Source organism: Ciconia boyciana, chromosome 21 (assembly GCF_034638445.1).
Source record: "Ciconia boyciana chromosome 21, ASM3463844v1, whole genome shotgun sequence".
Taxonomy (NCBI): Eukaryota; Metazoa; Chordata; class Aves; order Ciconiiformes; family Ciconiidae; genus Ciconia; species Ciconia boyciana.
The window spans coordinates 554,354-570,869 of record NC_132954.1 but is presented as its reverse complement, the minus strand read 5'-3'; the positions used below and the strand labels follow the sequence as shown (position 1 = coordinate 570,869).

Sequence of the window (16,516 nt, the reverse complement as noted above, 5' to 3'; positions counted from 1 at the left end):
AACCACGCAACACATATCATTAAAAAAGAAGTCTCTGGGTTCCTTCAAAACAAAAAATAAAGGGGAAAAATCACAACTGTGCTTTCATACGCTACTGGAAAGTACCATGTCCTACAGAGAGCACCAGTGCTGCTGTAGTCTAAGCCCTTGGTAAAATAATTCGGCTAGCATGGCTTAGTGGGTGAGCCTGTGGGTTGCACTGGGACCCCGTGAGGCAAAACTGCACTCAGAAGTGAAGGACACTGCTGCAGACAGAGTTATACCAGCAAATCTCTGCTTGTAACATTCACCTTGCTACCAGCTGTGTTTAGACAATGTTAGTGCATCCTTGCTGGGAGGGCACCACTGGCAGAGTAACCATCTAGTTGATGCCACTAAGTAACCAACCTGAGGCACCTTGGCTGGTAAGGTCTCGCTACGTGGTAGCATCCCATTGCTGACCCTGCAACCAGAACTGCCATCTGGCAAGGACCTTTCTCATGATGGCCAGCAGCTGCTGCACCAGGGCACGTGCTGTCAGGGGCCAGTGTGCAGAGGCCCTGGAAGCACTTGATACGGGTCTGTGTGCACATCCTTCAGTAAGAACAGGAAATTCAGCACGACCTCCACAGTGGGTACCTGCGCCCCAGCCAGCCGTATGATCAGGCAGAAAGGCTTGGGCACGGTGACAGTGGGGGAGAGGAAGGGATGGCTCTCTCCAGAGAGCTAATCTTACGCCATTTGCAGTATCAGAGGCAGACAGGGTCCCTGTTCAAGAAACAGAGTGAATACAGTGCAAGCAAATGCAGTTCAAAATTAGTGCTTCACATGAACACACCACCATTCCCAGCATGCATGGGCTGGGAGCAGAAATGACCTGCCTGAGGTTCCCCAGTCACCCCAGGCCCAATCCTTACCCCAGGCATGTAAGTGGGGTATTGAACAGGGATGACCCAAGTTTTCTGCAGCCAAGTATCCCTGGAGCAATTGTGGTGCCCATATCACACTGAGGGATCCCCAGCCCAGCATGCAGGGGACACTATCCCTTGTTCCCAACCACCTCCATGCCCCTTGCCCCTGCTGATGCTGACATGGAAAAATGGGACTGTGCATGCACCATCTGTGGGGATGGTAACACCAGGCAGCGTGGCTGGACCTTGGCATCCTGTTCAGGAGCAGAGTGTGCATTGCAGGGCTCCTGGCTCCCAGCACTGTATCAGTGGGAAACTGGGGGCGCTGGGCTGGGGGCCCTGGATGCCATCCATTTCTTTCTTCCCCAGCCTGCCCAAGGTGTTTGCACCTTGGATCCAAGGGGAGAGTACCTGAACCCAAAGCCCTGATAGCAGGGATTTGCCAACATCAGTGCCCTACGTGCTGGAGGAAGCCAGTCCCTCTCAGGCTGGGCCGTGTCGTGACAACGGGACGTGTCGCGACCAGGGGGCGTGCTGCGAGCACGGCTCGGAGAGCCCCACCAGCAGCCGTGCCGTGCCGGGGGCAAGCCGGCCAGCCGAAGAAGCGGCCAGGCCCTTGGGCCGCCCGCCCGCCCCGTCGGGGGCCGGGCAGCACCGGGCCGCGCTCCAATGGGCGGCGGGGGGCCGGGCCGGGCGGCCCGCCCTTGCCCGCGTCCCTATAACTGCCGGGTGCGCGACACCCCGCACACGGCGAGCCGAGCCGAGCCGAGCGAACATAAGCCGAGCCAAGCCAAGCCAGCGCGGCGCTGCTGGTGCGCGGACCTGCTGCCCGCCGGAGCCCCGGATCGGTGCGTACCCGCGCGGGCAGAGCCCGGCTCCCCGTGGCGGCCGCGGGGCGGTGCGCAGGGGCGCCGCGGGGCGCGCCGCGCTGAGCTTTGTCCGCCAGCGGCGGGCTGCCGGACAGCAGCTCGACTCCCAGGGAGGTTGCAGCGCGGTGCCTTCCTCCCGGGGCGACGGTGGGGGGTGCTCCGGGATCTTCGGTCGGAGCCGGCTCGGACGGGAGTGGGAAGCGGTGCTGTCCCCGGGAGCCTTGCCCTGAGCCGTGTGTCGCCTTGCAGGGGCCTGGAGCTATGGCTGAGCACATGATGATGTCCATGAGCCACGGTGGCACCGGGCTGCAGAGCTACCGCATGGGGGTGAGTGGGCTGCAGGGACCCCCGCAGCACGGGCAACATGTGCTGAGGACACTGCCTACCACCAGTCAGATGATGCCCTACGGAGGGGCTGGCATGGATGGTGCGATGAGGCCGAGACCCAACCTCAGCGGACAGATGGGCCACCACCAGATGCAGAATGCAATGATGTTCAATGGCCCAAGTCAGCAACAGCAGTACATGGGGCCGGTGGGCACCCAGCAGCTAATGGCTAGCATGCACCTACAAAAACTCAACACCCAGTACCAGGGTCACCCGCTGGGTATGAGCAACGGGCCCATGGGAGCTGGTGCCCAGCAGTACAGAGTGGGGCCAAGCCAGCACCCAGGCATGCAGCACATGCCCTCACCAGCGCTGACCTTGAACGTTATGGACACTGATCTTATAGATGAGGAGGTCTTGACATCCCTTGTCCTGGAACTGGGGTTGGACCGGATTCAGGAGCTGCCAGAGCTATTCTTGGGACAGAATGAGTTTGACTTCATTTCAGACTTTGTTAGCAAACAGCAACCCAGTGCCATCAGCTGTTGAGGGGCTTTGAGCTCCTCCTTGTGTCTTGGTGGTTTTGAGTTTGTTTCTAACTTCCTTCTCCACCTGCCATCCTCCTCCCTCCCCTGCCTTGCCTTGTCCTGGATTCCTGACCTCCCCAAAGAGACAATCATCGGACACTGGCTTGCAATGGATTGCTTTTCTCTTCTGTGTGGCTTTTCATTTGGGAGTCCCTGGGGAGGGGGTGTGTACCCCAAACAGAGAGCAGATCAAGAGCTCTTGCTGTAGAGCTGCCTCTAAATGACATTAACAGGATTTCTGGCTTAAGTAGAAATAATGGACTTACGACTTTCCGCAACTAGGCTTTGAGCGCAGGAAGCGATGGGCAGCTGGCAGCCCTGCCGTAGCTGGATTTGCTCAAGGATTCTGTGGTGCCAGCGAAGTTAAAGGATCCCCTGAGAGAGGATTGTCTCTCTGGTGCATGGTTTGAACCAGCTTCCCTTTGTAAACAGGGGTGGGGTTAGATATTTGTTGGGACTTTTTACTGTGACAGTAAATAGGTCTTCAGTCTTGTCTGTTCAGCTCGGAAAGGGGGCACTTCCCCTCCAGCAGGCTTTTTTAACTGGCTGAGCAAAATAAAGTATGCCTTGGGGAAGGGTGTGCGTATGTGCCTAAATGTTGATCTCTGTGGAACTTCGGATCTCCGACCCGTACAGCTAATCAACTGTAATATACAAAAGTGTTTGAGGTTGATTCAGGCATAAGGCTTAAAGCTGCAGTCTAGCTCCACTTTTTTCCACCTCTGAAACCAAATAAAGACCATGTAACTGTATATTCCAGATCTAGTCTTATTTATTTTCCTATGATTATTTATTTGCAAGGGCTTCTTTTGTTATTTGGCTTTGGGACTGCTGGGAAGGATGCATGGAGAGTACTGCAGCTTTAAGATGCTGGCTTCAAAAAAAGAAAGCCTGGGATAGTTTTCAAGCTGCTCTGCAGATAGTCACTTCAACCCGAGATCTTTATGCTGAATGCATAGAACTGTAAATCCAACACCTTCCTGAATGTGATAAAGATGACTCGATTTCTAATTCTCTTACTCAGAAAAGGTTAAATGTAAAAGCTAGTGGGGTTTTGTTTCCTCTGCTGTCTCTTGTTTCCAGGCACTGTGGAAAGCTCCTGTTAACTCCTAGTTGTTGCTGCCCCCTGCTGCTGACAGCTCCTGGCAGCTGTCACTCAACAACCAAGTGAGAATGTACAGATGAATTTGCAAATAAAAGCTGAAATATCTCCAGTGTGCATTTGTTCAGTGCTCGTCTCTGGCACAGACGCAGTGCGGTGTCAAGCACTGGGGAGAAGTGCTTTCTTTGCTCCCGTCGGTGGGCTGTGGATCCAGTCACTAGTGTCCCCCACCTGACACCTAAGTTGTAAGCATTGGGTTTCTAGTTTAATGCTTGGACTAAGTCAATCCTCAAAGTGTGGCTGGGAGGATGAGATACTCCTTCTCTGTACTGAGGGCAAATTCCTAATGTGGATGGTGCTGCCCTGTTGCAGAGTGGCTGTTGTTGCTTGCAGCCCTGCTGCTGGCTGACCCAAGGCGCTCAGACAAGTGGGTGGTGACTCCTTATGCTTCTTTCAGACCAAGTGCAGCTCTGACAGCTGGGTTGCAGCTCTGCTAGGAGCTCTCTGCTGCAGTTTTCTATACGACAAAGGCTCTAAAAATCAAGACAGCCTTTGATCTCCTACTCTTACAGAGCTTAGGTTTTTCTTTTTAAAGGGTTCCCAGCCAGTCCTTTTGCAGAGTTCAGGAATATTCCTATGTGTCCCTTTCCTGCCCTGTAGCAATGGGGCTGTGGATGCTGCTATTGGAGTGGCTGGATTACTTTGATCACACTTTGGATTGCCTGTCAGCGTCCCCTGGCCTTGTTCCTTCCACAAGTCAAGAGCAATTGTTAAAGTCCTGTCCTGTCCTTTTGGTGGTTATGCCTGTGCAATCTGGAGAGCTGGTCAAAACGTAAATGGCAGGGCTTGTGTTGCAGGTGGGAGAGCCCTGCTTGGGCTGTCAGCTCTATGGTGATGGGCTGTTTGAGACCCAGAAGAGCTTTGCTTTCCCTGTGCATCTGCAGAATAGCAGATGGCTTGGTCAGCAGGTTGTAGGTAAGCAGCAAGGACTTAGCAACTGGATTTATTCCTCAGAGTAAAAGTAGCTGAACCCCAAAATAAACAGGCATGTTCTAGGCTGTCAGTTGTGGTTCTAGAGGGTGCAGGCTGTGTGACACACCATTGTGGCCTACAGTGTCCCAGCTACACGTGGGGAGCTATGTCCAGCCCACAGATGCAGGATTGTCAAATTTAGCAATTTCTGCAGAGGTTTCCCAGGAACAGGAACATGTTTCTCTGTAAGAAGCACTTGACATTTGATGTAAACTGGGCAGAGGAACATGTCTGTACATCCTCTTGGAGGGCTGTGCAGTGCACTAGGAAAGGCGCTGTTGATTTAAGTCTGAGCAGGGGAGCTGATATTACCAGAGATGTGGAGTGACTGGGGGTTCCCAGTCAGGATTTTCTGGGGAGTCTGTCCTAGCAGGCCCAGTTGAGATTATTTCAATGTCAGCTTTCTTACAAATGCAAACTTAAGAGCAGAAATGAACTCCTCTGGTGTGTTACTGCTTAATTTCCCCAAAAGATACTGTTGTGGTCAGCCTCTGTGATTTCCTAGATAACCCAGGCCAAAAACACTTATGATTTCTGTTACAGGCCTATTGCTTCTGGCTGGATGAGTCCAGTGATCACCTCCTTTCTAATGCCTTCTTGGTTTAGGCGCAGTTTGAACCACCCTTCTTTGTGCTGCCTGCTTTGTATACCTTGCATTAGGCAGACAGGTCCTGCTACAGCAGTACGAGCTGCAGCTTGGACGGCTCTAGTTCTCCTTCTTCACTCGGCTCTACAGTGCAGCCTGCCTGTCTAGGTCCCCTGGCAGGGTGGTTGGCACCATGCAGTGAGCAGAGGTGCCAGGTGGCACAATGGGTGGCACCCAGCTACCAGCATATGCAGATGAGTTTCTCGAAGTCATCCAAGATCACCAAAAATATACCAGGGCTGAACTCCACTTTTCCCATCTAGCTGACACTGATCTCTTCATGCAGCACAGGCAGGAGGGCAGCAGGGTGATGCTCCAAAGCACTGGTATCTGTAGGGGGCTGACAGGCACCGCAGAGCACTGCCAATGGTTGCTGAATGGCAGTGCCAATCAGTTTGGGAGCTTTGAGGACATAAGCGAACTCCTCATGTGGAGAGCTTGTGTTTACAGACAACTGCTGGGAAGCGCCTCTCCTCTGAGATACTGGGAGTCTGTTTTCTGTGTTGGTGAAGAAGGAAGGTTCTCCCATCCCACTACCTAGTCCAGATGGGATGGCTGGGAACACTGTCCCCTCACCTAGGCTGGATCCTTTGTTATACTCCAAATAGACTTTGTAGCTATTCTTGTGAAGACCAGGTCTTGAGGCAACCTGTGGGAGCATGTGAGTGTGAAAGTACAGAAAGACAAGGCATTTCTCTACATCCCTGTCTTTGACCACATGTGCTCTCAAGGTGATGAAGTTTGCTGATAATGCTTGGTGATTCAGAGTAGCAAAGATGAAAGTCCAGTGCAGAGAGCTGGTGAAGGAACTGCTAATAGTGAGTGACTGGGCAATAACATGAGCAATGACTAGTAAATATGAAATGATATGTGTAGGGTTGATCTCTCCTGACTTCGCATACAGTGCTGGGCTCTAAACTAGCTACAGCCACTCAGGAAAGATCTTAGCATTACAATGAATATTCCTATGAAAAATCTCAGCTTGCTGTTCAGGAGGAGCCAGACAAGCAAAGGGAAGGTTAGAAGTCATTAGGAGAGGAATAGAAAGCAGAATCAAACAGTGAATGCCCTACAGTATCAATACATAGTTCAGCTGCATCCTGTGCACTGCCCATGCTAGCGAATTGTCCAAAATTCTGGTCTGTTCATCAGAAAAATGGTAACGTAAAACTAGAGAAACTGTAGAGAAAGAGGAAGCAACTGAGGCAGAGTAATGTTTCTCAAAAAAAGCCACAAAATAGACTGGGACTCTTCAGTTAGGAAGGAGAAGGCTGGGTAACAGAGGTTTATAAAATAAGTGAAAGGGGAAGGTGACTAGGGAATTATTTTCCCCAGTGTAATGGAAAATATCTGTTGATCTCTGCAAATTTAGGTGGCAGGGGACAGGTTTAAACCCAAGTGAACAGAGGTATCTCTGCATGCAACGTGTAGCTCAAACAGTGAAGCTCTTTCTGACAGCGTGGGGGGTACGTGAACTCTTGTGAGGATGCATGACCTCTTCTGTATGACCAAAAAGCCAGTTGACTTACAAACTGCTAAGAGCAGACCAGAGAACACAGCAGAGGCCATCACTGTATGCCACTGTACGTCTGCATGGTTTATTTCCAACTTGGGCACTGTGTGCTGTCCTTGCCCTACCATCTTCCTGGCTCAGAGAGGATGAGGTGGAAATTTAAAGGTTCAGAGAAGGGCAACCAGGATGATTAAAGTTGTGGGGCAGCCTCTGTCTGAGGCCCCACTAACCACAACTCTTCAGAAAGTATCTGAGAAGGGATGCAGTTGTTCAGTCTTCTTCCTGTGCAAGCAATAACGTGTCAAAGGAGACTGGCAAGTTGCAGGTTCAAAGCAAATTAAAGAAGGTGGGTTTTTCTACAATGAATGGTTGAGCCATGGGACTCTCCTCCACAAGACGATGTGGATATATGAGGTTGCTGAGGGTTTGAGGGATGGCCAGACAAGTTCCTGGAAGAGAAATCCATGAAGAGTCTGTAAGCATATAAAAATTATATCTGGCTTAGGAGGTTGCAAGAGCAACAGAGAGTTAAGGGCTGGAAAACTGGCCAAGAATGCAGTATCATGCATGCTTGCCTTGTGCTTGTGTTCTGCTGAAGGCATCTACTGAGGACAATGTTGGAGGCAGGATATGAAACTGTCAGTCTTTTGGCCTGACCCAGGACACTTCTTATGCCGCAGGATGTGATAGGTGCTGAGACACATGGCTTTGAAGAGCAGATAGACAAAAGACCTGGGGAAAAAAATCCACCCTAATAAAAAGATCCTGTTTCTGAGTCAGGAAGTCTTTGATTCAGGAAGTCTTTGAGCCACAGATCAGTGCTGGAGAGTGAACCTGGGAAAGACCACGGCAAGTGTGCCAGCATCCCCTCTGCCCTAAGCACTTCTGTCAGCCACAGGTTGAGGCAGTGCTATGCACCCCAGGAACCTGTGGTCTGACCAAGCCTGTGGGTTACCCGTCTTGCATGTGTACCCACTCTCACTGGCCATAACTGGAAATTTGGGCATGAGCGAGAATAACACTGCCAAAAGAGACAAAGTCCCTTTTGCAGCCAAAGGGATTGAGAACGTCAAGTGAGAACTACCAAGGAAGTCAAGCCAAAAGCCCATGTAGCCCTACCTAGTCTCTGGGATTGGGTGGTCAGGGAGGAAATCTGAGAAATCAAGTGACTGTACATGGTCCTTCTCACGATGCTCCTTTACAACTTTCAGAAAGTAGTGGTCTAAGGAATTCTGAGTCACAGGTTATGTTTTTACCATGCTAAATACCCCGCTATGGACCTACCCACCCTATACCTGCAATCACTTTTTAATTCATAGGTACATTTTACCTCAGCAGTATCTTGCACCAATGAAATCCACAAAGGAGTTATGAAGATGTAATCAAGCTCTTCATAAGAAGCTTAAGCTCTGTAAGCTCCTCTAATTCCCAGTCATTTCTTGGTCACCTTCTCCACACCAGTAATGATTTTATAGCTCTGTGATGTTCCCTCCTGAGTCTCTCCCCATTCAAGAATCACTTTGTGTTGTAGATTGTTGTGACCACCTTCTTCTGTCCTGTCTCTAGTTTTATGGGATGGGGAAGGGAACAGCACTGGTTTAAGCCATAAATGTGTCATGGATTTCTCCAATGCTATAATTAGGTCTGTTTGTTCTATATTTCAAACATTCATCACAGAACCACAGCAAGATTTAGACTGGGAGGGACCTTTGGAGGTCACTCAGTCCAATCTCCTGCTCCAAGCAGGACTGCATTCAAAGGTAGGGCAGGCTGCTCAGGACCTTGTCCAGTCAAATTTTGAAAACTTCAGAGGATGGGATTTCTCCAGACCCTTGTTTCAGTGCTGCACTGCTCTCATTTCTTTCCTAATTTCTCCTTTTCCAGTTTGTTGCTGGCTGGCACAGGCACTGACCTAATGTTTTCACAGATCTGTATGCAGGGACTCCAGATATCTCTCCTAAGGGATAATACCATACTTGTAGCCACCTTTGCACACACTGGCAGGGTTCTCTCTCCTATGAGCACTCTTGGCCTAGGAGATGGTGGATGGCCACCTCCACATCTAAAATACAAGTGCAGTTGTTGCCCAAATACCCACGTTCCTAAAAACCGCACACCAGCACCATCCCTTGGTTCTCCCACCAGCTCAGACACCTCCCAGGGGCATCCTCGATAGAGTCATTCTCCCATCCACGCTACAGCTGCCAACTTGCACAGACTGACACCATCCTGCCATGAGACATTCTCTTTGCTGCTTATGAGGTGGTATCAATGAACCTTCCTCCCTGCACCCCTCCACCCTGGCCACGTCAGTTTCAGGGGACAGTGCTCTCCCCGTGAGATCCTGGATGGCTTCCATTGTATGACATGTATTCAAGGGACAAGCATTCATACCTGTGACATTCAGGGTGACACTCTCCTGAGCTCAAGGCTGGATTTCATTTTAGTTTTAGGGCTCTGTTTCTTCATCATTATTTTAAACCCTGTATTACTGGGTTTGCATTTGCCTCAGAAGTTTGGAGTGAGGAGTCCCATCTGCTCCTCTTCTCCATGCTGCCAGGCTTCTTCATCTTGGGAGCTCACAGTTTCTGCATCCCTCTCCCCTCAAGCCTTTAGAAAAACCTGTTTGAGTTTTCTTGATCATAAAATAGTAGGAGTAAGCTTTGCTCTGCTTCTCTGCAGCACATTTCTGGGGGCAGTTTGTTCCTACTGAAGACAGCCAGGATGAGAATACAATTTGCTCTTGAGACATCTTGACTTTGCTTGAGTCCTCTGGACTCCTTGAGGGGACCAAGCAGGGCATCCCATGTACCAGGTGCTTTTATTGCTCACAGCAGAAACTAGAGTTAAGCCTGGTTATGTGAATGCCAGAAACATCTGTGTTGTTCCCTCTTCCAGACCCTCAGGTCACAATCACCTGCTGATGAGGATATCTCTGAGATGCATGGTGTTACCTGCCTGAGAGAAGAAGAGTCAATGACCTCTTCCAAGGCATAGATCAAAACCAGTTCCTGAGTGCCTTAGCAGCTCCAGAAGTCCTCTTTTGACATGTCCTACTTTAGCCGTGCAGTCCATGCACCACTGAATATCAGCTATCTCCTGCTTGGTGCTGAGGTTAGAATGGAGGATAGGAAGTTCCCGCTCCCACATCCCCACATGCTCCATCCCTGATGCAGAAGCTCCCAGTGAGGAGCCAAGAGGTGCTCTCTGTGCTACTCCTGATGCTGCTAAGTCAGTATGAGAAGTGAAGCCACACAAACTTCAGGACACTTGTCAGAGAGCCATGGCAGTTGAAACACATTGAATCCAGCCTGACTTTCCCTTTGCAAATTATTCAGGATCAGCTCACAAGTCCCATATCTTTATCTGTAACCAAACTTGCTGAGCAGCAGTTTTGTACCATAGTGAGGTTCCAGCCCAGTTCACACCGAGCTTTGCAAACCAGCAAGAGGAACCAAGGGAGCTAAAGCTGTCCCAACACAATGGCCTGCAGCACATTCCCTCCAGCCATAGACATTGCTACTAAGAACTTATTTGCTGCAGTAACTCCTTTTCCCTCTTTACTTTTTAATGTCACTCTCTTTCCAGAATACACTGGACCAGGCAAGATATTTCCCTCTGTGGGCAGAGCTTGCTTTCTGACCCATCATGCATGTTCTCCAATGTGTGCTTAAAACTGAGCTTTACCATGGCACCTCCCTGCAAGTGAGGAGAGGGAGCAGGGTTAGAGTCTAGGGAATGGGTAGCGTTGTTGCTGGGGTGTTCCCAATCCACTGCTGGTGCTCACCATCTCCTCTGCTTCCAGAGCCCCAGTGTGTGCCTAGGGTTCAGACCAACAGTCAAAAATCAGTCTTGTAGGGAAAAACTCTGTTGGCTTGAAGGTAAATTCTACTGGAAATTCAAAACAAGGCATGGGACAAAAATAATTGCAATGCACACAGCTGCTCTCCACAAAGCTAATGCCACATGATTGCAGATTCATCCATATGTAGATGACAACAGATAGCCTGTAAGAAATAACAGCATCCCTACAGGATGCGGCAGACATCAGGTCAAGTCTTTCCTGGATTTCTTCAAAGGAAGAAGGAGGAAGGTCTAAAAGAGAATTTGGTAAACCTTAAAATAAAGTCTGTTGTTTGTAATTTCTCAACAGGATTGTGAGAGACTAGGAGGAGCCTCTAGTACTGTTCACACATCAGCAGTGCTGCTTTTCAGATGTGATTTAAGGTACTTTTGGAGTCTGTCACATCTGGGTGTATAATTCTTACATGGATAAAAAGGTTCAAGTGGGAACCTGGAGTAAATGTATTACAGATCATCTTATTATCTGCTAGATTTGACCTCAAAAACCTCATGGAAGATGTTTTAGTCCAGGGAAGACTATTGAAAACACCAAGTGGACATTACAGTCCTGGACCAAGAAAAGTATTTTTTGTTCTGTGTGGTTAAAGGTCTCCTCTAGTATATAAACCTCTTTGAGAGGGGCTTATATACTGATCTGAAGTAATATTTGCCATGCACAAGGAACTGACAGTCTTTACTAGACTTATACAGCAAACCCATTGCAACACCAGATTTCCGAACATTAGCAATTTCAAACAGTATTTTCCATCCTAAATTTCCTAGTTCGTTTCTTAATTACATGGCTTTCCCAATAAGATAGCAGAAATGAAACCACGAGGGCAACATACCAACATGAACAAATGAGCAAAGTATCAATGAATGAACAGATCCAGTTCTCTGCTAAGGAAACTGGAAAATTTCTTGCAATAAAATCATGGAATACCACTTTGTTTCTTTGGAGAGAGAGAAACTGACTGGTTTTGCACATACACATTTCAGAATAATACAGATTCCTCCACTAGCATATAAGACAGTCACCTGCTCAGAATACAGGAGTTTTGTAGACACTCTACAGCCGAGGCACTAGAAATCCCCTAAAAAAACTTCTTGCTGTATATCATGCTCTCTGCTGGTCTGCACAGTAGATACGGCACCCTGGGTTTGAGGGGTGGAATTGGTAATTCAGGCATTTTGATTAAGGCAGAGGAGGGATGGAGCCCTGGCAAGTGCACACAGCTTTGACAAAGAAGCAACAGCCTTCATATGAAGGCTGTTCTACATCTCGGGGGACAAGCCAGGTCCTTCTGTGGACTTCAACAAAATGATACAACAAATGATCCAACTTTGAGAGAAAGGCTGATCCCATGTCTAAGTCTGAAACTGCTGGCAGGCAACTTCAGAAGATGCCTAAAGAAGCAAGGGTCCTTCATTCAAGTACAGGCTGCTGTGATCCTGGGAGAAAATGCAGCTTTATGAACACGCACCAGCACCAAATGCACATGAAAAACATCATATACCTGCTGGCCCTGGAATGACAGCTTTGGTGAAATGACTCTTCTTTTCCAACTTAGGGAGATTTCTGAGAGAACTGCTTTCATGTCCTTCTTTGTTGATAGCTGTGGGAAGAAAAGCTGCAGTCCCAGCCCTATCCTACATGTGCTAAGCATTGGTAGACCAGTGGGATAAGAGATATGTGGCTGTAGCAAAGATGCTAGAAGCTTTCTTGGCTTCCTCCATAAGAGCCAAATCTTTAGAAGGGAGGGCCTGGGGCTTTCCAGGAAATGGCAGAATTAGGCCAGGGTGTTTCTGGACCCCCTTCTTGCTTATTTAGAATAAAAAACTATATCAGCCTGGTGTACTGGACTGTGAGGGCTGGTGTGACCTACACAGCACTACCATGGCACTGGGTAGGGGTGAGAAAGCCAGAGGTGGACAAACGTCTCAGATCTTAGATTGGGTATACCCAGGAGCATCCTCCTTCAGCCGCAGTTACACGCACCCAGCAGCAGCCTGGGGCTGACGATGTCCTTTTCTCCTCCTTTTCCTGACCTCTGCCGTCAGGTGCCGTGTGTGAGGAATTCCCTGTACTAGGACACACCTCAGTACTTAGATACACTGCATTCAAAAAGCAACCTGCTCCTCTCCTTTCCTCCTCCTGGCTGCCTCTGAGAGCCACTGTAGCTGAGTTTAACCTGCAACACCAGCAGCAGGGCAAAGAACCAGGCAACAGGTCTGTCCTGGGAAAACAGTGTGAGAAATAGGTAACAATTCACCTCCTCGTTATTAATGATGCACCAAATGAAATTTGGAGTCACAAAAGGACAGATTTGGCCCTTTGCAAAACATGGACTCCCCAGGTAGGAACCAATACTCAGTAAACAGCAGTGTTCATGCATGGCACGGAGAAGAGCTGACACACATCTCTCATGCATCACAGAAAGTACCCCTATGCCACCCAGGACTGGGGGCAAAGTGGGGTGCCCTCCTCCTGCACCATCTCCACCAGGCTTTGCACAGAGAAGCAATGCTGTGGGGGCGCAGGGAAGCTCAGCTACAGCCTGCCACAGGTCATCTGCATGTCCCTGTGGATCTAGAGGAGCCAGCCCAGGGCTCAGCATACGGATATATGGATGAGGCTCTGAAAGCACCTGCTGCTTGCTTGCTGACTCGATGTTTCATCTCTCTTTTGGGTCAGCAGTGCTGTGTATTCTTGGGTCTCTGGATCATGGGGAAGGACATCACAGTCAAGATCAATGCAGAGGGGCTGTGCATCACTCCCCAGAGCCAGGCCGGCAGGCTGGGGTCTCTTGAGGATGCTACTGCGGAGTACTCATGGGGTGTAGTCCCACTTTGCTGAACCCAAGCCCCTAGTGCATCAGGGATTCCCAGGAGCGTGTGCCTGCATGAATGGGGATTAGGGAAAGCAGCTCTTTGCCAAATCCAAGTGATATTCCAGAGACAAAGGACTAAGCCCATAGTAAAAGCTTTGCAAGTGACTGCTTTTGCAAGCATCTGTTCCCAGCCTTACTCCCAGATCAAGCCTTTGCCTTGAAGGAGGAGGAAAGAGGGGGGGATCTGCACCTCAAATCTTTGATAAAACGCTATTAGTAAGCACAGTAGGTCACTCTATGGCCCACCTTTCAGCAGTATTTGAAGGCTGAGGGTGTCTTCTGGGGCATGTAGTTGTTTATGGCACATTACAACACTCATGATTTTCAGATGCTGGTTACAGTCTGCCGTTAGGTTGCTTCATAATTGCTACACCAAGGTATGGACCAAGTCCTGCTTTTCCTGTTTCAACTGTAAATACAAAAGACAGTTGATTGCAGGGCATTATAGTGAGTTGAGAAAAGTTTTGACAAGTCAGCCAAGTCCTGTTGTCAGTTGTACGTGTGCAGCTCAGAAGCACCGGGACCTTTTATTGTGCTGCATCCTGCAGCCTCCGGATGGAAGATTATTTCCTTTCCAGATTTGCCAGAAATATCCCTGAGTTCACATTTCCAGGGAATTCTGCAAGTTCAGCCTGCCACAAAAGTCCATGACCTGCTCATGACCACTGAAATACCAAGGGGGTGAAGAGACCTCAATTCAACAGTTTTCTGAACTTCTCCCACTCTGTTGGCTCTCAGCCACACGTCCATCTTCACTGCTTCAGCTGTGTTTGGTGTGCAGAGCCACACTGAAATCTAGCTCTCCCTGCATGGCTGGAGAGCTGTGTAGTCTGCTCCGTCCTCTCCCAATCCCTCTGCACACCTCTTCCTTTCTCCAACAGCACCAAGACAAACATCAGAAGGGGACGGAGGGTTTTATTTCATTCCTCATTCTCAACCGAACCCCTGTGTATTGTTTTGCTAGGCACTTGGTCTTCTGTGCCAGGCTACTAAGAGCCACAACCAAAAGCCACCGCATCACTACAGGTGGGAAAATCTGGGTAATACTGCGGTGCTGTACTGTGAGCAGTGCCAAAAGCAAACCTTGTTTGCAAAGGAGGCACAGCTAGGTCAGGGAAGGAGCAGTGGTTTTAATAATTAAACCTAGTCCTAGCTTCCTCAGAGTTTCTGGTGGGGTTCAAAAGACGATCCTAGCATCCCTGGAGGAAGAGGAACTCAGCACTGCCCCACAGAGCTGCTGGCCTGCTGGAGCAAGACAGGGAGGTAGGAACGGTGTTGCCCAGCATACTTACACAATTAAACTAGGTAAAATCCTAAGAAAGGCATCTCATGGAGATGAGATTTGAAGGTGCCTATTTCTCTCCTTTGACAGGGAAGGAAAGCTAGCTACGGCTTGGAGGCTATGTTTTAGACATCTTGGAGCAGACAAATCCCACCTCAAGTGTGTGCATGCAGTGAGCATGCACTGTTCAGCAGCTTGGAAAGATATGGCTAAAACTGCTACCAATTTCTGCCCGTACACTGCAAAGAACATCCCCTTTGGACAAGCACAGCTGTTTCATGTGTTAAAGGCATGACTGCCACAAATGACTAATTTCTCCTGCAAAGCTTTTGCAACAATCCAGGGCTGTGAACAGCACTGACTGCACAGCCAAATTGTTTAGGGCTGAATTAGATACTCACTGGAGTTTGGTAACTCCAAAGAGTTATTAAAAGCTGTCAGTGCTGAAGCATGCCCGCAGCAGATGGTCAGCAAGATCTGCTCTATTTGCTCCTGTTTGAAGGATCTCTGAGTGAATTCAAGGCAGGGAAAGAAAAGCTGCAAGAGTCCCTGCCCCCTTGCAAGAGAAGGCTTGCACAGCAGGCTGTTTATAAATAGCCAGTTTCAGGAAAAGGCACTTTCCGTTCTCGTGTCAGTACGCTGTAAAGAATAAACAGCTTTCAGAGCTGAAAAAAAGCCCTCCTTATCTTCTCAGTATGCAAAACCTTGCATCTGCCTCCCTGTGCTCAGCAAGCTCAGGCATTCAGGGCACAGCAGCCGGCAGGAGTCCCCTCAGCCCGGCAGGGAAGCAGGCAGGGGATCCTGGCTCACGTCCTGCACAGAAGCTTTTGCTGCAGTTTTTACACGGCCACCAGGCAGAAGGCAGACTCGTTAAAGCAGGATGTTCAATCAGTTCCCTCATTTCTGCACTGCTGACCTAGTTTATATGGGATCTCAGAAGAATGAGGAGGGGCTTGAGCATACTGGAATAGTGCCCACGGTGCAAGGGCACAGTTTCTCATTAAAGCACCTTACTGCACTTTCATAAATCACCAGAGCTGGGCCACAGGCTAAAAGACATAGTATACCAGGTGAAAAACAGATAGGTGTTGTGGTGTGAGAGTGGCAACAACAGAGCTAGGAGCAAAGGGAGAGGGACCCTGTGGCTTCTGCTCTGAGCACAGGCAGCTCAGTCCAGCAGCATCAGATGGGAACTTCTTTAAGGACCCAGTTTAAGTCAAAGTAGCTCTCAGACCTCTCTAGTAAAGACACAGTTTCTGGAATCCTGGCACTTTCTGAAGAGCACACCTTCACTTTCCCATTTGTCTTTATCCCTGGGAGCCCAGGACTATTTCGATGCCCAATGGGAAGTGGGACAGGCGGCTTTTTCCATTCGTAGGGTGGAGGGGAGGCAAAGCCCCACAGATAGCTGGGTCCGCTTCCACATCAGGGCCTTAAACTCAGCTTTTTGTAGTAGCCAGTGTAAAGCAGAGGAGAATCGGGACACGCTGCAAGGAGCCCTTCCTCCCCATCCCAGCGTGGCTGTCCCCAAACG

General features: G+C 49.3%; 1 protein-coding gene across 1 annotated transcript; it reads left to right on the top strand.

The window, feature by feature from the left end:
• Positions 1-1,624: 1,624 nt before the first annotated feature.
• CITED4 (Cbp/p300 interacting transactivator with Glu/Asp rich carboxy-terminal domain 4) lies at positions 1,625-3,890 on the top strand. Its single transcript, XM_072885356.1, has 2 exons — positions 1,625-1,738; positions 2,009-3,890. Exon 2 carries the CDS (start codon positions 2,021-2,023, stop codon positions 2,633-2,635), a length of 615 nt encoding a protein of 204 aa, XP_072741457.1. The 5' UTR covers positions 1,625-1,738; positions 2,009-2,020; the 3' UTR covers positions 2,636-3,890.
• Positions 3,891-16,516: the final 12,626 nt, after the last annotated feature.